Below are 17091 nucleotides of genomic sequence, written 5' to 3'. Positions count from 1 at the left end.
ACTGACTGTTTCCACATGACAGCTGTTCTCCCTCCCTCTCCCTCTCCCTCTCCCTCTCTCCCACCACGTCAGCTGCTCCTTCACCGACTGTTCACCCCATCTCAGCTGTTTCCTCACTGACTGTTCACCCCGTCTCGGCTGTTTCCTCACTGACTGTTCCCCCAAGTCAGCTATTGCCTCACTGTTCACCCTGTGTCACTAATCACCTCATGCCAATTTTATCCCCACACAGACTCTGTTCCCTCATGCCGATTGTTCCCACGTTACCTGTTCTCCTCTGATAATAGCACTGTTTTCTGTCCGCAGGAGAGTGCACATCTCACAGAGCACTCGCAGCTGTCTGAATGGGGAGTTTGAGCTGGAAGCAGGAGAGGGCGGGAAGAGGAACGAATATTTGAGGGAGAAGGGCATTGAGACCTACCTGGTGGTTGTGCCCAAAACATCACATGCCAGAAATGGGATAAATGGAGTTGTGAGTCCAAGGTTCAGGGTTCAGGGGTCACAGGGTGAGGGGCAAGCTTCCCAGTCCACTCTCCCCCTCGATCTCTACCCTTTGTCCCTTTCACCCCTTCACCTGTTTCTCCCCCTCCCCACCACTTCCTTCCCGACATCCTTTCCTCCCAATCACCTATCCTCTCCCTCAATACTCTTCAATTTTCACCCTCCTTACCCCATACCCCCTTCCCTATCCTCATTCCTCTCCCACCCCAGCACCCTTCCACATTCGTGAACTTTCTCTTCCCTATTTGCACCCTGGTCTTGCCAGCGCTCTTCCCCTCCCCTGCGCTATTTCTTCCACCCTCCCCTGTACTCTTCCCCTCCCCTGTGCTATTTCTTCCACCCTCCCAGGCAGCAGGAGTGGATATTTCTGACGATTTCCCTCTGCTGATCCATTCCTCCGTGTTCTCCGCAGACCATCCCTGTCGACACTGCTGGGTCTTCACAGCCCCCTGGTCTCTTCTTGAATGTGTGACACAGTGCAGAGCAGAAATATCTCTCTCTTCCTACCCCTGATATCACTGACATCTTCTCCCTGTCTCTCCCAGAAACTCTCGCTGGCCTCATCCAGTGGGAACTCACCGTTGTTGATTAACACGACAGAATGCAACGGCAATGGTCACTCATGCACCAGTCCAGAGGAGCTGCACGCACAGGTCAGTAGCCAGAGATGGACGGGCGTGTGGTGTTGGGTGTTTGCCTCTGAGCTGGGGAGCGTTCAGCTAGTAGCAATCTCAACAGGATTGGGTTAACCATGGGAGGGGAAAGTAGCAGTCAGTGTAAACTAGTAAATGGCAGGAAGAACTGTTTCAGTGGGATGGGATTGGATCTACCCTGGTATCTGTAGCACCTCCTTTGGTGCCTTCCACAACAGATAGTCCCCTGCAACTGCGGAGCATAGAAACAGGAAACTATTCCAAAGCTTCTTGGGCCAGAGAGGAGAGAAGAGGACGATTCCTGAGCCTCCTCAACCGAGGTGGAGGTAAAAAAAATTTCCTGAGCCTCCTGGACCACGGAAAGGTGAAGAGGACAGTTCCTGAACATTCTGGACCACGGAAAGGTGAAGAGAACAGTTCCTGAACATTCTGGACCAGGGAGCAGGTGAAGAGAACAGTTCCTGAACATTCTGGACCAGGGAGCAGGTGAAGAGGACAGTTCCTGAACATTCTGGACCACGGAAAGGTGAAGAGGACAGTTCCTGAGCCTCCTGGACCACGGAAAGGTGAAGAGAACAGTTCCTGAGCCTCCTGGACCACGGAAAGGTGAAGAGAACAGTTCCTGAGCCTCCTGGACCAGGGAAAGGTGAAGAGAACAGTTCCTGAGCCTCCTGGACCACGGAAAGGTGAAGAGAACAGTTCCTGAGCCTCCTGGACCACGGAAAGGTGAAGAGAACAGTTCCTGAGCCTCCTGGACCACGGAAAGGTGAAGAGAACAGTTCCTGAGCCTCCTGGACCACGGAAAGGTGAAGAGAACAGTTCCTGAGCCTCCTGGACCACGGAAAGGTGAAGAGAACAGTTCCTGAACATTCTGGACCACGGAAAGGTGAAGAGAACAGTTCCTGAACATTCTGGACCAGGGAGCAGGTGAAGAGAACAGTTCCTGAACATTCTGGACCAGGGAGCAGGTGAAGAGGACAGTTCCTGAGCCTCCTGGACCACGGAAAGGTGAAGAGGACAGTTCCTGAACATTCTGGACCACGGAAAGGTGAAGAGAACAGTTCCTGAACATTCTGGACCAGGGAGCAGGTGAAGAGAACAGTTCCTGAACATTCTGGACCAGGGAGCAGGTGAAGAGGACAGTTCCTGAACATTCTGGACCAGGGAGCAGGTGAAGAGGACAGTTCCTGAACATTCTGGACCACGGAAAGGTGAAGAGGACAGTTCCTGAACATTCTGGACCAGGGAGCAGGTGAAGAGGACAGTTCCTGAACATTCTGGACCAGGGAGCAGGTGAAGAGGACAGTTCCTGAACATTCTGGACCAGGGAGCCGGTGAAGAGGACAGTTCCTGAACATTCTGGACCAGGGAGCAGGTGAAGAGGACAGTTCCTGAACATTCTGGACCAGGGAGCAGGTGAAGAGGACAGTTCCTGACCTACTGGACAAGAGGGAAAGTGCATAGGGCAATTCCTGAGCTCCATGCAACATGGAAGAGGTGAAGAGGATTATTCTGGAACTCCTTAGACTCACTGTCGGTAGGATCAGACACCCAGTGGACAGATTGAAGTACAACAGTCAATGGTATAGTCGGTGTGCTGGGAATGTGGGTGATATCGGTGACCCAGCAGACAGATTCAGTACAGTGTGAATGGTACAGTCGGTGTGCTGGGAGTGTGGGTGATATCGGTGACCCAGCAGACAGATTCAGTACAGTGTGAATGGTACAGTCGGTGTGCTGGGAATGTGGGTGATATCGGTGACCCAGCAGACAGATTCAGTACAGTGTGAATGGTACAGTCGGTGTGCTGGGAGTGTGGGTGATATCGGTGACCCAGCAGACAGATTCAGTACAGTGTGAATGGTACAGTCGGTGTGCTGGGAATGTGGGTGATATCGGTGACCCAGCAGACAGATTCAGTACAGTGTGAATGGTACAGTCGGTGTGCTGGGAGTGTGGGTGATATCGGAGACCCAGCAGACAGATTCAGTACAGTGTGAATGGTATAGTCGGTGTGCTGGGAATGTGGGTGATATCGGTGACCCAGCAGACAGATTCAGTACAGTGTGAATGGTACAGTCGGTGTGCTGGGAGTGTGGGTGGTATCGGAGAGCCAGCAGACAGATTCAGTACAGTGTGAATGGTACAGTCGGTGTGCTGGGAGTGTGGGTGATATCGGTGACCCAGCAGACAGATTCAGTACAGTGTGAATGGTACAGTCGGTGTGCTGGGAGTGTGGGTGATATCGGTGACCCAGCAGACAGATTCAGTACAGTGTGAATGGTACAGTCGGTGTGCTGGGAATGTGGGTGATATCGGTGACCCAGCAGACAGATTCAGTACAGTGTGAATGGTACAGTCGGTGTGCTGGGAGTGTGGGTGATATCGGAGACCCAGCAGACAGATTCAGTACAGTGTGAATGGTACAGTCGGTGTGCTGGGAGTGTGGGTGGTATCGGAGAGCCAGCAGACAGATTCAGTACAGTGTGAATGGTACAGTCGGTGTGCTGGGAGTGTGGGTGATATCGGAGACCCAGCAGACAGATTCAGTACAGTGTGAATGGTACGGTCGGTGTGCTAGGAGTGTGGGTGATATCGGTGACCCAGCAGACAGATTCAGTACAGTGTGAATGGTACAGTCGGTGTGCTGGGAGTGTGGGTGATATCGGAGACCCAGCAGACAGATTCAGTACAGTGTGAATGGTACAGTCGGTGTGCTGGGAGTCTGGGTGGTATCGGAGAGCCAGCAGACAGATTCAGTACAGTGTGAATGGTACAGTTGGTGTGCTGGGAGTGTGGGTGATATCGGTGACCCAGCAGACAGATTCAGTACAGTGTGAATGGTACAGTCGGTGTGCTGGGAGTGTGGGTGATATCGGAGACCCAGCAGACAGATTCAGTACAGTGTGAATGGTACAGTCGGTGTGCTGGGAGTGTGGGTGGTATCGGAGAGCCAGCAGACAGATTCAGTACAGTGTGAATGGTACAGTCGGTGTGCTGGGAGTGTGGGTGGTATCGGAGAGCCAGCAGACAGATTCAGTACAGTGTGAATGGTACAGTCGGTGTGCTGGGAGTGTGGGTGGTATCGGAGAGCCAGCAGACAGATTCAGTACAGTGTGAATGGTACAGTCGGTGTGCTGGGAGTGTGGGTGGTATCGGAGAGCCAGCAGACAGATTCAGTACAGTGTGAATGGTACAGTCGGTGTGCTGGGAGTGTGGGTGATATCGGAGACCCAGCAGACAGATTCAGTACAGTGTGAATGGTACAGTCGGTGTGCTGGGAGTGTGGGTGGTATCGGAGAGCCAGCAGACAGATTCAGTACAGTGTGAATGGTACAGTCGGTGTGCTGGGAGTGTGGGTGATATCGGAGACCCAGCAGACAGATTTAGTGAGGCAGCCAAAGCCAAAGGAAAATATTTAAAAGATCAAGGTGATGGGATTGAGGGCAGGGATCAGCGAGACATACATATTGATGGTGTTGATGGAAACTTGGGAACTGGGTAGAAAACTGACGGAGGAGCTGTGTGTGTAACAGACTGGAGAAGTTTGTAAGGGAGGGAGCAGCGTGTAACAGAGTGAAACAATGTACAATGGTGTGTAATGGAGAGGCACAGTGTGTAACGGAGTGAGACAGTGTACAATGGTGTGTACTGGAGAGGCACAGTGTGTAACAGAGTGAGAGTGTGTAATGATGTGTAATGGAGAGGCACAGAGTGAGACAGTGTACAATGTTGTGTAATGGAGAGGCACAGTATGTAACAGAGTGAGACAGTGTTAAGTGGAGAGGCACAGTGTAACAGAGTGAGACGGTGTACAATAGTGTGTAACGGAGAGGCACAGTGTGTAACAGAGTGAGATAGTATGTAACAGTGAGACAGTGTACAATGGTGTGTAACGGAAAAGCACAGTGTGTAACAGAGTGAGACTGTACAATGGTGTGTAACGGAGAGGCACAGTGTGTAACTGAGTGAGACACTGTACAATGGTGTGTAATGGAGAGGCACAGTGTGTAACGGAGTGAGACAGTGTACAATGGTGTGTACTGGAGAGGCACAGTGTGTAACAGAGTGAGAGTGTGTAATGATGTGTAATGGAGAGGCACAGTATGTAACAGAGTGAGACAGTGTACAGTGGAGAGGCACAGTGTGTAACAGAGTGAGACGGTGTACAATAGTGTGTAACGGAGAGGCACAGTGTGTAACAGAGTGAGATAGTATGTAACAGTGAGACAGTGTACAATGGTGTGTAACGGAGAGGCACAGTGTGTAACTGAGAGAGACAGTGTACAATGGTGTATAACGGAAAAGCACAGTGTGTAACAGAGTGAGGCTGTACAATGGTGTGTAACTGAGTGAGACAATGTACAATGGTGTGTAACAGAGAAGCACAGTGTGTAACTGAGTGAGACAGTGTACAATGGTGTATAACGGAAAAGCACAGTGTGTAACAGAGTGAGACTGTACAATGGTGTGTAACGGAGAGGCACAGTGTGTAACTGAGTGAGACACTGTACAATGGTGTGTAACAGAGAAGCACAGTGTGTAACTGAGTGAGACAGTGTGTAATGGAGAGGCACAGAGTGAGACAGTGTACAATGGTGTGTAATGGAGAGGCACAGCATGTAACAGCATGCGAGACAGTGTACAATGGTGTGTAATGGAGAGGCACAGTGCATAACGGAGGGTGTAGAGTGGTGTGAGACGGTGAGCAAGGTATGGAGCTGACATCGCCCTGGAACAGTGTGAGATATGCAAGGAGGTCCCTCACTCTTTCTTTTGCCCTTGGGTAGGTCGTTAACCCTTCATTCCCCAACCCACGGAGGAGGCTGCGGTTACGAGATCTGTCAGAACGGGTGGTTGACTCGGAACAGAACCAGCAGGAGTTGAATGAGTTGCTGAATGCTGCCCTGTTGGAGCGAGAGAATGTGCAGGCGTGAGTTCACAACCGGGTCATCAGAAGCTCAGGGTCATTGAGTGAGTTCACAACCGGGTCATCAGAAGCTCAGGGTCATTGAGTGAGTTCACAACCGGGTCATCAGAAGCTCAGGGTCATTGAGTGAGTTCACAACCGGGTCATCAGAAGCTCAGGGTCATTGAGTGAGTTCACAACCGGGTCATCAGAAGCTCAGGGTCATTGAGTGAGTTCAGGGTCAGGGCTCTGGGTGAGGCATGTGGGGCTGTGAGTCAGAGTCAGGGTTTGTGGTTTGGGGAGGATTTGGTCATGGGTTGTAGAATGGGGTAGTGTCAAGATTGTGAGTAATACAGTGAGTCATTGTCAGAGGTCACGGGATCTGGTCGGTGTGTTTAGATTGAAGTTTGCAGGGTGAGGTCAGGCGGTGGGTGTGGAGGGATGGGCTGGAGCACTGGGATGAGGGGTGGTGGGAGAATGTTGCACCATTGAGACTGGCAGTGCTCCCACTGACCCGAGCACGTGTTGTTGACAGGACGAAAGGACGATGCACGAACCTCCTGTCGCTCCGATTCAAGGCGCCAGAGATGGAGAACCGGTTCTCAGTGGAGCGGGAGAAGCAGAGTGGGGCTGCCATCAGTTGCTCCTGTGTCGTCCTCGCCTTCTCCTTCCTTGTCCAGCTATCCATCGACCCAGGGTCAGGATTCACTACGTGGCACTGGGCAATGGCCCTTTCAAAGTTGCTGAGATCTTGCCACAGAGGTCAGGGGTTTTGGTCAGAGGTCAGAATGTCGGGTCAAGGTGATCCGGAATGGCAGGTCACGGGGGAGGTCAGAATCAGCATCCGTCACCAGGGCAGGATGTGGAGGGGCACTGGGACAGGATGGGGGTTCAGGGACAGGAGGAGAGTGAAGGACCCATCACAAGCACAGGATGGGGTTGAGAGACCCATCACTGAGACAAGACCGGGGTTCAGGGGCCCCTCACCAGGATAGAATGGAGGATCAGGCAACCTTCACCGGGACAGAATGGGTGTTCTGAGACAAGCAAGCCATGAGGGGGTTAGCTGGGATCGTTAATCACATCCTTGCTGGTGGGTCAGCTGCTGTCTGTGAAGCCTTGAGCTGTTTTCGCAACCCGTTGTAGAGACTTCTACACCTCAGTGTCACTTCCATAAAAACTGCAGGAGGTCTGTGGTCACGAGTTCACGATTTACCCTGTGATAGGGAAGGTTTGTGGAGTGGAAAGGGTTAACAGCCTCCCCTCAGCAACTGCCTGACCAGCTGAGTGGTGTAACGAGAGAGCAGAGGACAGAGAACTTGCCCACTCCCTCAGAGTGAGAGTTCAGCAGGGGGAGGGGTGTCCACACTGTGGCATTCACCCCACTCTGGGTAGGGGGAAAGGCAGAAGGGTCTGGTTTGGCCTGACGGAGTTGTGGGGGTTTCAATTTCTCTCTCCATTCTCAGATTGTGGATCAACTATGTCACCTTCATCTTCGGCGAGATTCTCCTTCTGATCCTCACCATCATCTCACTTGCTGCCGTCTTCCCCAGGGTGAGTCTTTCACTAGTCAAACCCCCGGGGGAGACTATTAGTCCGACACAGCCCCAGGGGGAGGCCCTTAGTGAAACCATTAGTCTGTCACCACCCTAGGGTGACACTATTAGTACGTCACAGCCCCAGAGGGAGGTCTTCCACATCACCACCCAAAGAGAAAGTCAGTCGCTCCGTCACCCCCTCACACCGTCCGTCACCCCATCAACCACCAATGCCGTCCGTCACCCTGTCAACCCCCCATTATGTCCATCACCCCCCCCACACCGTCTGTCAACCTGTCAAACCCCCACACTGTCCTTCACCCCCCACACCCTCACGCCATCCATCACCCCCACAACGTCCGTCATCCCCTCACCCCCCCCACACCGTCCATCACCGTCACCCCCCCACACAGTCCATCGGCCCCCCATACTGTCCGTCACCCCCCCACACCGTTTGTCACCCTGTCAACCCCCCACAACATCCGTCACCCCTCCACACCATCTGTCACCCCATCACCCCCCCATGCCGTCCGTCACCCCTTCACTCCCCCCACACCATCTGTCACAACCCCCACACTGTCCGTCACCCCCCCACGCCATCCGTCACTTCCCCTCATGGACAGACCTTCAGTCCATCGATCCCCTCACGATAAGAAATTTTGATTCATCACTCCCTGATGGGGAGTCCGTCGGTGTTACACAAGATTGGCAGTGGACGAACCCAAGCGCAGAACACGGGACAGAGTCGGGAGACGTTATTGACCTGACGAGCATGGAGTCGGTATCCAGGAGCAATGCTAGACTTAGGGCTGGCAGTCCTAAGAACCATGAAACGATGTTACTTACACTAGAGTCAACCAACAAACTGGCAGCTCCTTGGTGTGATCACAGAGTTTTTATCTTGCATTTTCTGATGGAAAGCAGGTGTGTGTAGTTAGTGGAACCTGGGAATGATTGGATCTAAACAAGGGGATTGAGGCCCAATTCCTGAGGTAAATAGCCAGGTGGGCAATTGCCAGAAGAGACCATGACAGTCAGTCCGTCACTCTGTCGCAGTGAGACTATCAGTCCATCACTCCCTCTCATGGTGTGTCCTCCCTCACCCCATCCCGCGGTCTGCCTCCCTTACCTCTCATGCTGTCTCCCTCATTTCCTCACCCTCTCATGCTGTCTCCTACCCTCCCTCACACCGTCATGCTATCTCTCCCTCCCCACACTATCTTCCTCCCTCACTCTCCCTTCCTCTCACCTAGTGCTGTCTGTGTTTCAGATCTTTCCGTCAAAGCTGGTGGTGTTCTCCACGTGGATTGATCGGACTCGCTGGGCACGTAACACGTGTGCCATCACAGCCGCCCTCATCCTCACCCTGGCACACACTGTTGACATGGTGAGTGCACACACTCACACTCATTCAAACACATTGACTCCTACACACTCTCACACGACTTCTGAGCACTCACACATATGTGTACCTAGACACTCACACACACACTCGCTCATTTAGACTCACACACACTGACTCCTGCACACTCACACATCCGTGTACCTGCACACTCACACACGACTTCTGCACACTCACACATACATGTACCTACACACTCACACACACTTGCTCATTCAGACTCACACACACTCACACAAACGTGTACCTACACACTCACACACACTTGCTCATTCAGACTCACACACACTCACACAAACGTGTACCTACACACTCACACATTGATATACCCGCACACCTACTCCTATGCAGTCATGATCAAGGTTGTGGCCAGGGTTGCAGTTTGGGTCAGGATTGGTGCTGAGTTTGGGGGTGAGGTTTTGGTCATGATTAGAGTCTGAATTTTGGTCGTTTGTACCTGGGGCACAGGTGACAGTGAGTTGGGGTTATGGTTCTGATGGGGTCAGGGGTCAGTGCTGAGTTTAGGTCTGTTGTGTAAGGGACAGAGGTGACAGTGAGTTGGGGTTATGGTTCTGATGGGGTCAGGGGTCAGTGCTGAGTTTAGGTCTGTTGTGTAAGGGACAGAGGTGATGGTGAGTAAGGGTTATGGCTTTGATGGGGTTGGGGGGTTGCGGTCACGATTAGAGTCTGGGTTTGGGGCAGGTTGTGTCAGGGACAGAGGTGATGGTGAGTTTGATTCAGGTTCGGATTAGGGTCTGAATGTCCCAGAAATGGAGGAGAGGGTGAGTTGGGTTCTGAGTGAGCCTGGTCTGGGTGGTCTGACAATGCCATAAGTGGGGCTGTCAGTTACGTTTCAGCTGCATGACCTGGGTTGTGGCACAGGCCAGGCCCCTCGTGGTTCCGGATCATCTGTTGCGTCCACTGAGGAGACCTGTTAGAGCTGCTGGATTCCATCTATGTCTGGGGACGGGGAAGACAAGCTGGAATGCATTCATCTGCGACTGCTCTTGCGTGAGATGGGGAACTGTTGCGGGCTTGTTCTTGCAGAAACATGGCTCCAAGACAACATCCATGCACAATCAATCTACAGGCCAGGACACTTCGGGACTAGGGCTAAACGATCTTTATGATTTTCTGCACCCATGACTATGTGTTCTATATGTATTATGCATGATAGTTGACCTTGTATTTTGCACCTTGGCCCCAGAGGAACGCTGTTTATTTTGACTGTGTTCATATGTATGGCGGAATGACAATTTAACTTGAACTCGCATGTTTTCTCTCCCAGCTCATCTGCCTGCAGAGTTCTGGGACTCCACCCTACAGGAACATCAGCCAGCTTCACCGTAGCTGTGTAAAGGATCCCAAGTATTACAGTAGCCTCTGCGTGCTCCTCCTGATCGGGATTACCATGCTAGTGCAAGCCAGTCACATGGTGAAGTCCTCCCTGATGCTTGTGGCGGGTGGGACCTACACCCTACTCAGCCTCTTGGTCTGGAGGGACATCTTTGAAGACTACGACCGAGAACGCTTCCAGCATTCCCAGTAAGTGACTTTAGAGCAGGGGGGTGTGTGTGGACAGAATTGATAAACTTCCGCAGTTGGGGCAGCAACTTACTTGATGCCTCTTACACGATAGCTGTTTAGGGCAGCAATGAAGTTCTCTATTTCCAGCAGTGGTCAGAGCTTCTTTCATTGTGCCAGTGTCTTCCTCTCAGTTTTCACTACTGTCAGTCATGCAAGTCCCAGCTGTAGGCTCAGGAATACATCGTCATCAGATGTAGAAGGATTCTTCATTGCTGATTCAGTAGCCATTTTGATTGACCAGTCAGGGTTGTTAGCTCTGAGCAGAACTCCCGAACCCAGAGGACTGGTGGACCACTCTTAGTCTGTCCCCTATCCTTTGACCTGTTTGGCATTGGTAACCCTACTAAGAGCCAAAACATAAAGTCCTGACTCCAGCCAGCATAACTGTCTGGTTCATTGAGGCATGTAAGCCTCCAAATCATAACAAGATTTTGGTCCTTGGCTGCAAGAGGTGGACAATTCTAGGTCTAGTTTCAGAAACGTAGAAAACCTACAGCACAATACAGGCCCTTTGGCCCACTATGCTGTGCCGTACATGTACGTACTTTAGAAATTACCTAGGGTGACCCATAGCCAAAGTTCCTTCTAATTTTTAGTAGTTAGTGTGCGTAAAAATCTTATGTTGTGCAATTTTTTTTCCTGTGACAAAGTATGTGTGCTCTGAATGCACACCTGGCACAGTTTATGTCGGTTTACAAAATATTTGACATAAAATGGCACAGAATAACAACAAAATAACATACACATTTAAGTCACTCAGTTATTTTTTCTCTCTCCTGTCTTTGGCATTTACCCATTCTTTGTAAACTCTATCTAGACTAATAGAACTTCTATCTAATTGATAGCTTTTGATTCTCACCTTTCTTCTAAATGAACACAAAGACTATTTATAAAAGTCAACAGTGAACTTGTATCTACTGTGACGTTTCAGTGTAGCAGTTTCTACTATTTTGTTAAGCCATTCAACTTTAAACAATTAGCAGTTCTTTTGCAATTCACACCCTTCACTTCTTTTGACTTTGACATAGTGAATCAATATTTTTTTCAATAAAAAATTAGTGAGCTATCTACAGGATTTGAAACAGATCTTTGTAAACTTTACGATATGAACACTGTCTGCCAAACATGGCTGCCGCCGCGATGCAGCTGTACAAATCAGAACAGGAAAGGTGAGATGACGTAAATTAGCTCTCCATTTTTCTAAGGTCCATGTACCTATCCAGGGTTCTCCTAAAAGACCCTATTGTATCTGCCTGCACCACCGTTGCCAGCAGCCCATTCCACGCACTCAACACTCTCTGCAAAAAAAAACTTACCCTTGACACTTCCTCTGTACCTACTTCCAAGCACCTTAAAACTGTGCCCTCTCATGTTATCCATTCTTGCCCTGGGAAAAATCCTCCTACTATCCACACAATCAGTGGCTCTCATCATCTTATACACCTCTATCAGGTCACCTCATCCTACGCTGCTCCAAGGAGAAAAGGCCGAGTTCCCTCAACCTCTTCTCCTAAGGCATGCTCCCCAATCCAGGCAATATCCTTGTGAATCTCCTGTGCATCCTTCCTATGGTTTCCACATCCTTCCTGTAGTGAGGTGACCAGAACTGAGCACAGTACTCCAAGTGAGGTCTGAGCTGCAACATTACCTCTCAGCTCTTAAACTCAATCCTACACATTGATCCTTAAAGTGGATGAGCGACAGCAGCAGAAGACCACAAACATACACTCAGTGGTCACCTTATTCAATGCAGGAGATACAAAATAATGTGGCCACTGCATGTATGTTAATGATTTCCATGAGAATATAGTAGTTAGAAAATCTCTGCAAGTCATCAGAACTCGAGATGTGGTGGACAGTAAGGATGGTTGTATAAAGTTACAACAGGAACAAGAATCAGAGGAAGATTGTCTAAGGTCACAACAGGATCTATTATTGGAGGAACATTGTCTGATGTTACAATGGGATCTAGAGTCTGATGAAGGTTATCTAAGGTAACAATAATATCTAGAATTCGAGAAAGATCGTATAAGATTACAACAGGATCAAGAAAATGAGGAAGGTTGTCTAAGGTTACAACAGGATAAAGAGTCTGATGAAAGCTGTCTGAGGTATACACTTATAGAAAAGAGTGGAAAGAAAAAACAAGCAAAAGGAAAAAACTATGTACAAGTAGGGAGTGATCTTTTTTTTACAACAGATTCATTGATTTGTGAGAATAAAATCAGGCCTGAGGCATTATGTAGTTAAACCATTTTTCCCAGTATGAATCAAATTGTTCCAGCTTATGATTAACAGATGCTGTTATCTTCTCCATTTTGTAAATGTCCATTGTAATTTCCATCCATGTATTTAAAGTTGGGCTCTCCTGTGATAACCATTTCCTAGTAAGAGTCTTTTTACCAGCCACCAACAGTATATTCATTAAATATTTATCTCTTTTCAACCATTCTTGAGGTGTATATCCAAAATATATGGTATTACTCTCTAAGGGTATTTCACATTTAAAGAAGTCTTGTAGGGCATTGTGTATCCCCTTCCAATAGTTTTTGATAACAGGGCAGTCCCAAAAACTATGATAATGATTTGCATTTTGATTTCCACAATTTCTCCAGCAAACAGGGAGGTTACTATCATAATGGGATTTCTGAGAGGGTGTAATAAAATATCTGTAACGTTCTCCTTCGCGTGTACTAATAACGCCGAATTCAACGTCGAGATAAACCAGTCAATGAGACCAGATCGCAGTAAGAATAACCATTTACTGTTCACTCTTCACATTAACATATGGTGAAAACTGTTGATAAAACAATACAAGATTGATACAGTATTTGTTCCTTCCTTAATATCACATTTCAATTGTAAATACTTGCAAAGGTGACTATAACTACATTACACTAAGGTGCAGTATACAGGCAGAGTTTACCTGCTCCATTGACTACTTTAAATACACTTCAATGCAAACTATCCGCAACTCTTTAACTAACGAAAGCATAAACATTATCGACCGTCGTTACTTCTAACAGGATCGGCATTAACATCTTAGTTCAATATATCGATTATCTATTAACTTACAGCGTTGCTCTCACTGTGATTTCTCATGCCTGCAAAACAACTTCTGCTCAGGTGTGCCTCGTGGTGAGCCCCCACCCTCGCGTTAATTCCAAACCGGTATTTTCCCACAAGACGCGGCGAAACCGGATGTGACGTCATCACATACCGATATATTTTACATTCAATGAATATACTTTGAACACTTCTAATTCTAACTAGAAAACACTATCGAATGAATTACTAAGCGAAAATATTATAAACTAAATAACTGTCGTAAAGACAGCACAATATCTTATCAAGTTTCTCCATCCAAACTCCCTCTATTTCTGTGAATTTGTACACTACCATTGATACCTCCATATTGTTGTCCATTCTTCCTCAGATATAATTATCCCTCCTTCCTTCTCCCATTTTGTTTTAATGTATGAAGTCGAATGTGTTTTAAGATTTGACAGCCCCTTATACATGCTTGAAATGATTCTACTACCATTATCTGAATTATATGTTTTTCTAAAGAGCTCTGTCAAGCATGTATTTGCCTTGGTTACATTTTTAAGCATCTTATTAACATATTGTCTCATCTGTAAATACTGATCTTGTTTTTTCTAATAAGTGTTTCTCTCTAAGCATTTCAAAACTGAACAGTGTTCCTTCTTTCATTATGTTGCAAAGAACTGTTATTCTTTTAGCTGTCCAGTCCTTAAATCTAGCATCCAATTTATTTGGTGTAAAATCAGAGTCATATGCACACCATTTAAGAATTGCAATATCTCCCTCTAAATTATATTCTTTTATAGTGGTTTTCCATATTTTAAGAGTCAATTTCACCCATGGGTTATCAATAGTCTTTATGTACTTTTGCAGGTTGTTATCAGCCAAAATTGCTTGAATGGGGATGGGAAGTACCCGCTCCTCAATGTTTTTCCATTGAGAATCATATGATGGGTTGCACCAACATATCACAGCTCTCAACTGTGCTGCAAAATGATAATCTCTAAGAGAAAGTAGGCCCCATTCCCTCCTTTGCCTTTGCTAATTGCAAAGTTTTGAGACGAACTCTGGGCCATTTACCCTGCCAAATATACCTTGATAGCATCTTGTTCCATTTATTGAATTGATGTTGATTAATCTTTACTGGTAGGGTCTGAAAGAGATATAACAGTCTGGGCAGTATATTCATTTTAATAGACTCAATCCTTGAACTGAGACTGAAAAAAGGAATCAGGCTCCATCTTGCCACATCTTCCTTAATTTTTTAATATAGTGGCTGATAGTTACATTCTGATAATTTTGCCAAATCTTTTGGCATAATGATGCCCAAATATTTGGAAGACTCTGTATGCCGTGCCCGGGGGTATCAATTTTCAGTTTCTCTTGGTGGGCTATAGTAATATGAAAGTAATTGGGTTTTATCTATGTTGATCTTGTATCCTGATAATTGACCATATTGTTCAAAGGATTGCATCAATTTAGGTAAAGAGTATGTAGGTTGCCCTAGATAAATCAAAATGTCATCCGCATAACAAGCCAATTTATGCTCTGTCCCCTTAATAGTAATTCCCCTGATATCTTCATTTTGTCTGATGTATTGAGCTAATGGTTCCAGATATGTTACCTGGGTTTCAGCACTTAAGTTACAGAGAAAGGTTGAACAAGTTAGGTCTCTATTCATTGGAGTGTAGAAGGTTGAGGGGGGATTTGATCGAGGTATTTAAAATTTTGAGAGGGATAGATAGAGTTGACGTGAATAGGCAGTTTCCATTGAGAGTAGGGGAGATTCAAACGAGAGGACATAATTTGAGAGTTAGGGGGCAGAAGTTTAAGGGAAACACGAGGGGGTATTTGAGAGTGGTAGCTGTGTGGAATGAGCTTCCTGTAGAAGTAGTAGAGGCCAGTTCAGTTGTGTCATTTAAGGTAAAATTGGATAGGTATATGGACAGGAAAGGAGTGGAGGGTTATGGGCTGAGTGCAGGTAGGTGGGACTAGGTGAGATTAAGAGTTCAGCACGGACAAGGAGGGCCGAGATGGCCTGTTTCTGTGCTGTGATTGTTATATGGTTATATAGCACAAAGAGTAGTGGTCACCGTGCACAACCCTGTCTCATGCCCCTCTCTAGGGTAAGACTATTTGATAAATATCCATTGATTTTAATCCTAGCAGTAGGATTGTCATATAGTGTCTGTATAGTTTTAATAATTGTGTCTTGGAAACCAAATCTATGTAAAACTCTGTAAAGAAAATTCCAATTAACCGAATCAAATGCTTTTTCGGCGTCCACACTTATCACTATTGCTTCGATTTTATTTTTTTGTATATGATCCATAATGTGAAGTGTCCTTCGTATATGGTCTTGTGTCTGGCGTTGTCATATAAAACCTGTCTGATCATTACATATCAGTATGGGTAGAAACTCCTCTAATCGTTTGGCCATGAAGGAGGTAAATAACCTATAATCTTCATTAAGAACGGATATTGGTCTAAATGACCCACATTCCATTTTATCCTTGCCTTCTTTCGGTATAGCTGAGATTATCGCTTCCTTCCAACTGGGTGGCATTTGTGCCTTTTTTAGAGCCCAGTTCAGTGTGAGGAGTAAAACAGGAATTAACTCATTTTTAAATTCTTTGTACCACTCTGCCGTATACCGAGGTGACTTGCTTAATTTAAGCCTACTAATTGCAGCTTTTAATTCAACTTCAGTTATGTCAGCACTCATCCTTCTATTTTGTTCTTCGCTTAAAGTGGGTAACTCTAGAGAATTCAAGAAGGTGTCAATTTGGGTTATGCTTCCCCCTGGAACTTTGGAATATAGCGTTTTGTAAAACACTTCAAAAGCTTCTTGAATTTCACTTAGCTTATTTTTTATCATTTTTGTTCTTGAGTCCCTAATTCGATGAATTGTATTTTCTGCTATCTTTTTTTTCAGTTTCCACGCCAGTATTTTCATAGATTTCGATCCACTTTCATAATGTCTCTGTTTCAGAAACATTAAGTTTTTCCTGATTTCTTGCGTAGCCAAATTATTTATTTCATTCCTAATTCTTTTAATTTCCCCTAATGTATCCTGTGCCAAATTCAATTTGCATTTTTACTCTAGTTCCTTCAGCCTATTTTGTAATTCCTCTAATGTTTTATTCCTTATTTTTTTCTTATATGAGGATATCGCTATAATTTTCCCTCTTAAGACCACCTTCAGAGTATCCCATAAAATGGGAGGTGAAACCTCTCCATTATCATTAAATTCTAAGTAGAGACCAATTTCTTTTTTAATTTGTTCCTTAAAGTATGGATCATTGAGTAGACTTGAATTTAGTTTCCAAATAGTATTCTTTGGTTGTAGGTCAAAATCAACAGATAATATATAGGTGCATGGTCACTTACATCTATTGTCCCAATTCCACAGGTGTTTATTTTGTCTTTGACTTTTCCAAATGTTATGAAATATTC

The 17091-nt window shown here is 46.7% G+C and overlaps 1 protein-coding gene across 3 annotated transcripts in view; it reads left to right on the top strand.

Moving 5' to 3' along the window:
• The window catches only part of adcy3a (adenylate cyclase 3a), a 247262-nt gene that overhangs the window by 181976 nt on the left and 48195 nt on the right, over positions 1-17091 (top strand). For all 3 annotated transcript variants that reach the window (XM_059985413.1, XM_059985414.1, XM_059985415.1), the window contains 7 exons: positions 307-472; positions 1047-1154; positions 5945-6087; positions 6599-6760; positions 7530-7617; positions 8872-8988; positions 10292-10548. In XM_059985413.1, the coding sequence (XP_059841396.1) occupies positions 307-472; positions 1047-1154; positions 5945-6087; positions 6599-6760; positions 7530-7617; positions 8872-8988; positions 10292-10548 (1041 nt within the window). The remainder of the gene's footprint in view (positions 1-306; positions 473-1046; positions 1155-5944; positions 6088-6598; positions 6761-7529; positions 7618-8871; positions 8989-10291; positions 10549-17091) is intronic.

This window comes from Hypanus sabinus, chromosome 12 (assembly GCF_030144855.1).
Source record: "Hypanus sabinus isolate sHypSab1 chromosome 12, sHypSab1.hap1, whole genome shotgun sequence".
NCBI lineage: Eukaryota > Metazoa > Chordata > Chondrichthyes > Myliobatiformes > Dasyatidae > Hypanus > Hypanus sabinus.
Note: the sequence above shows the minus strand (reverse complement) of the source record. Positions and strands in the feature narration are given on the sequence as shown.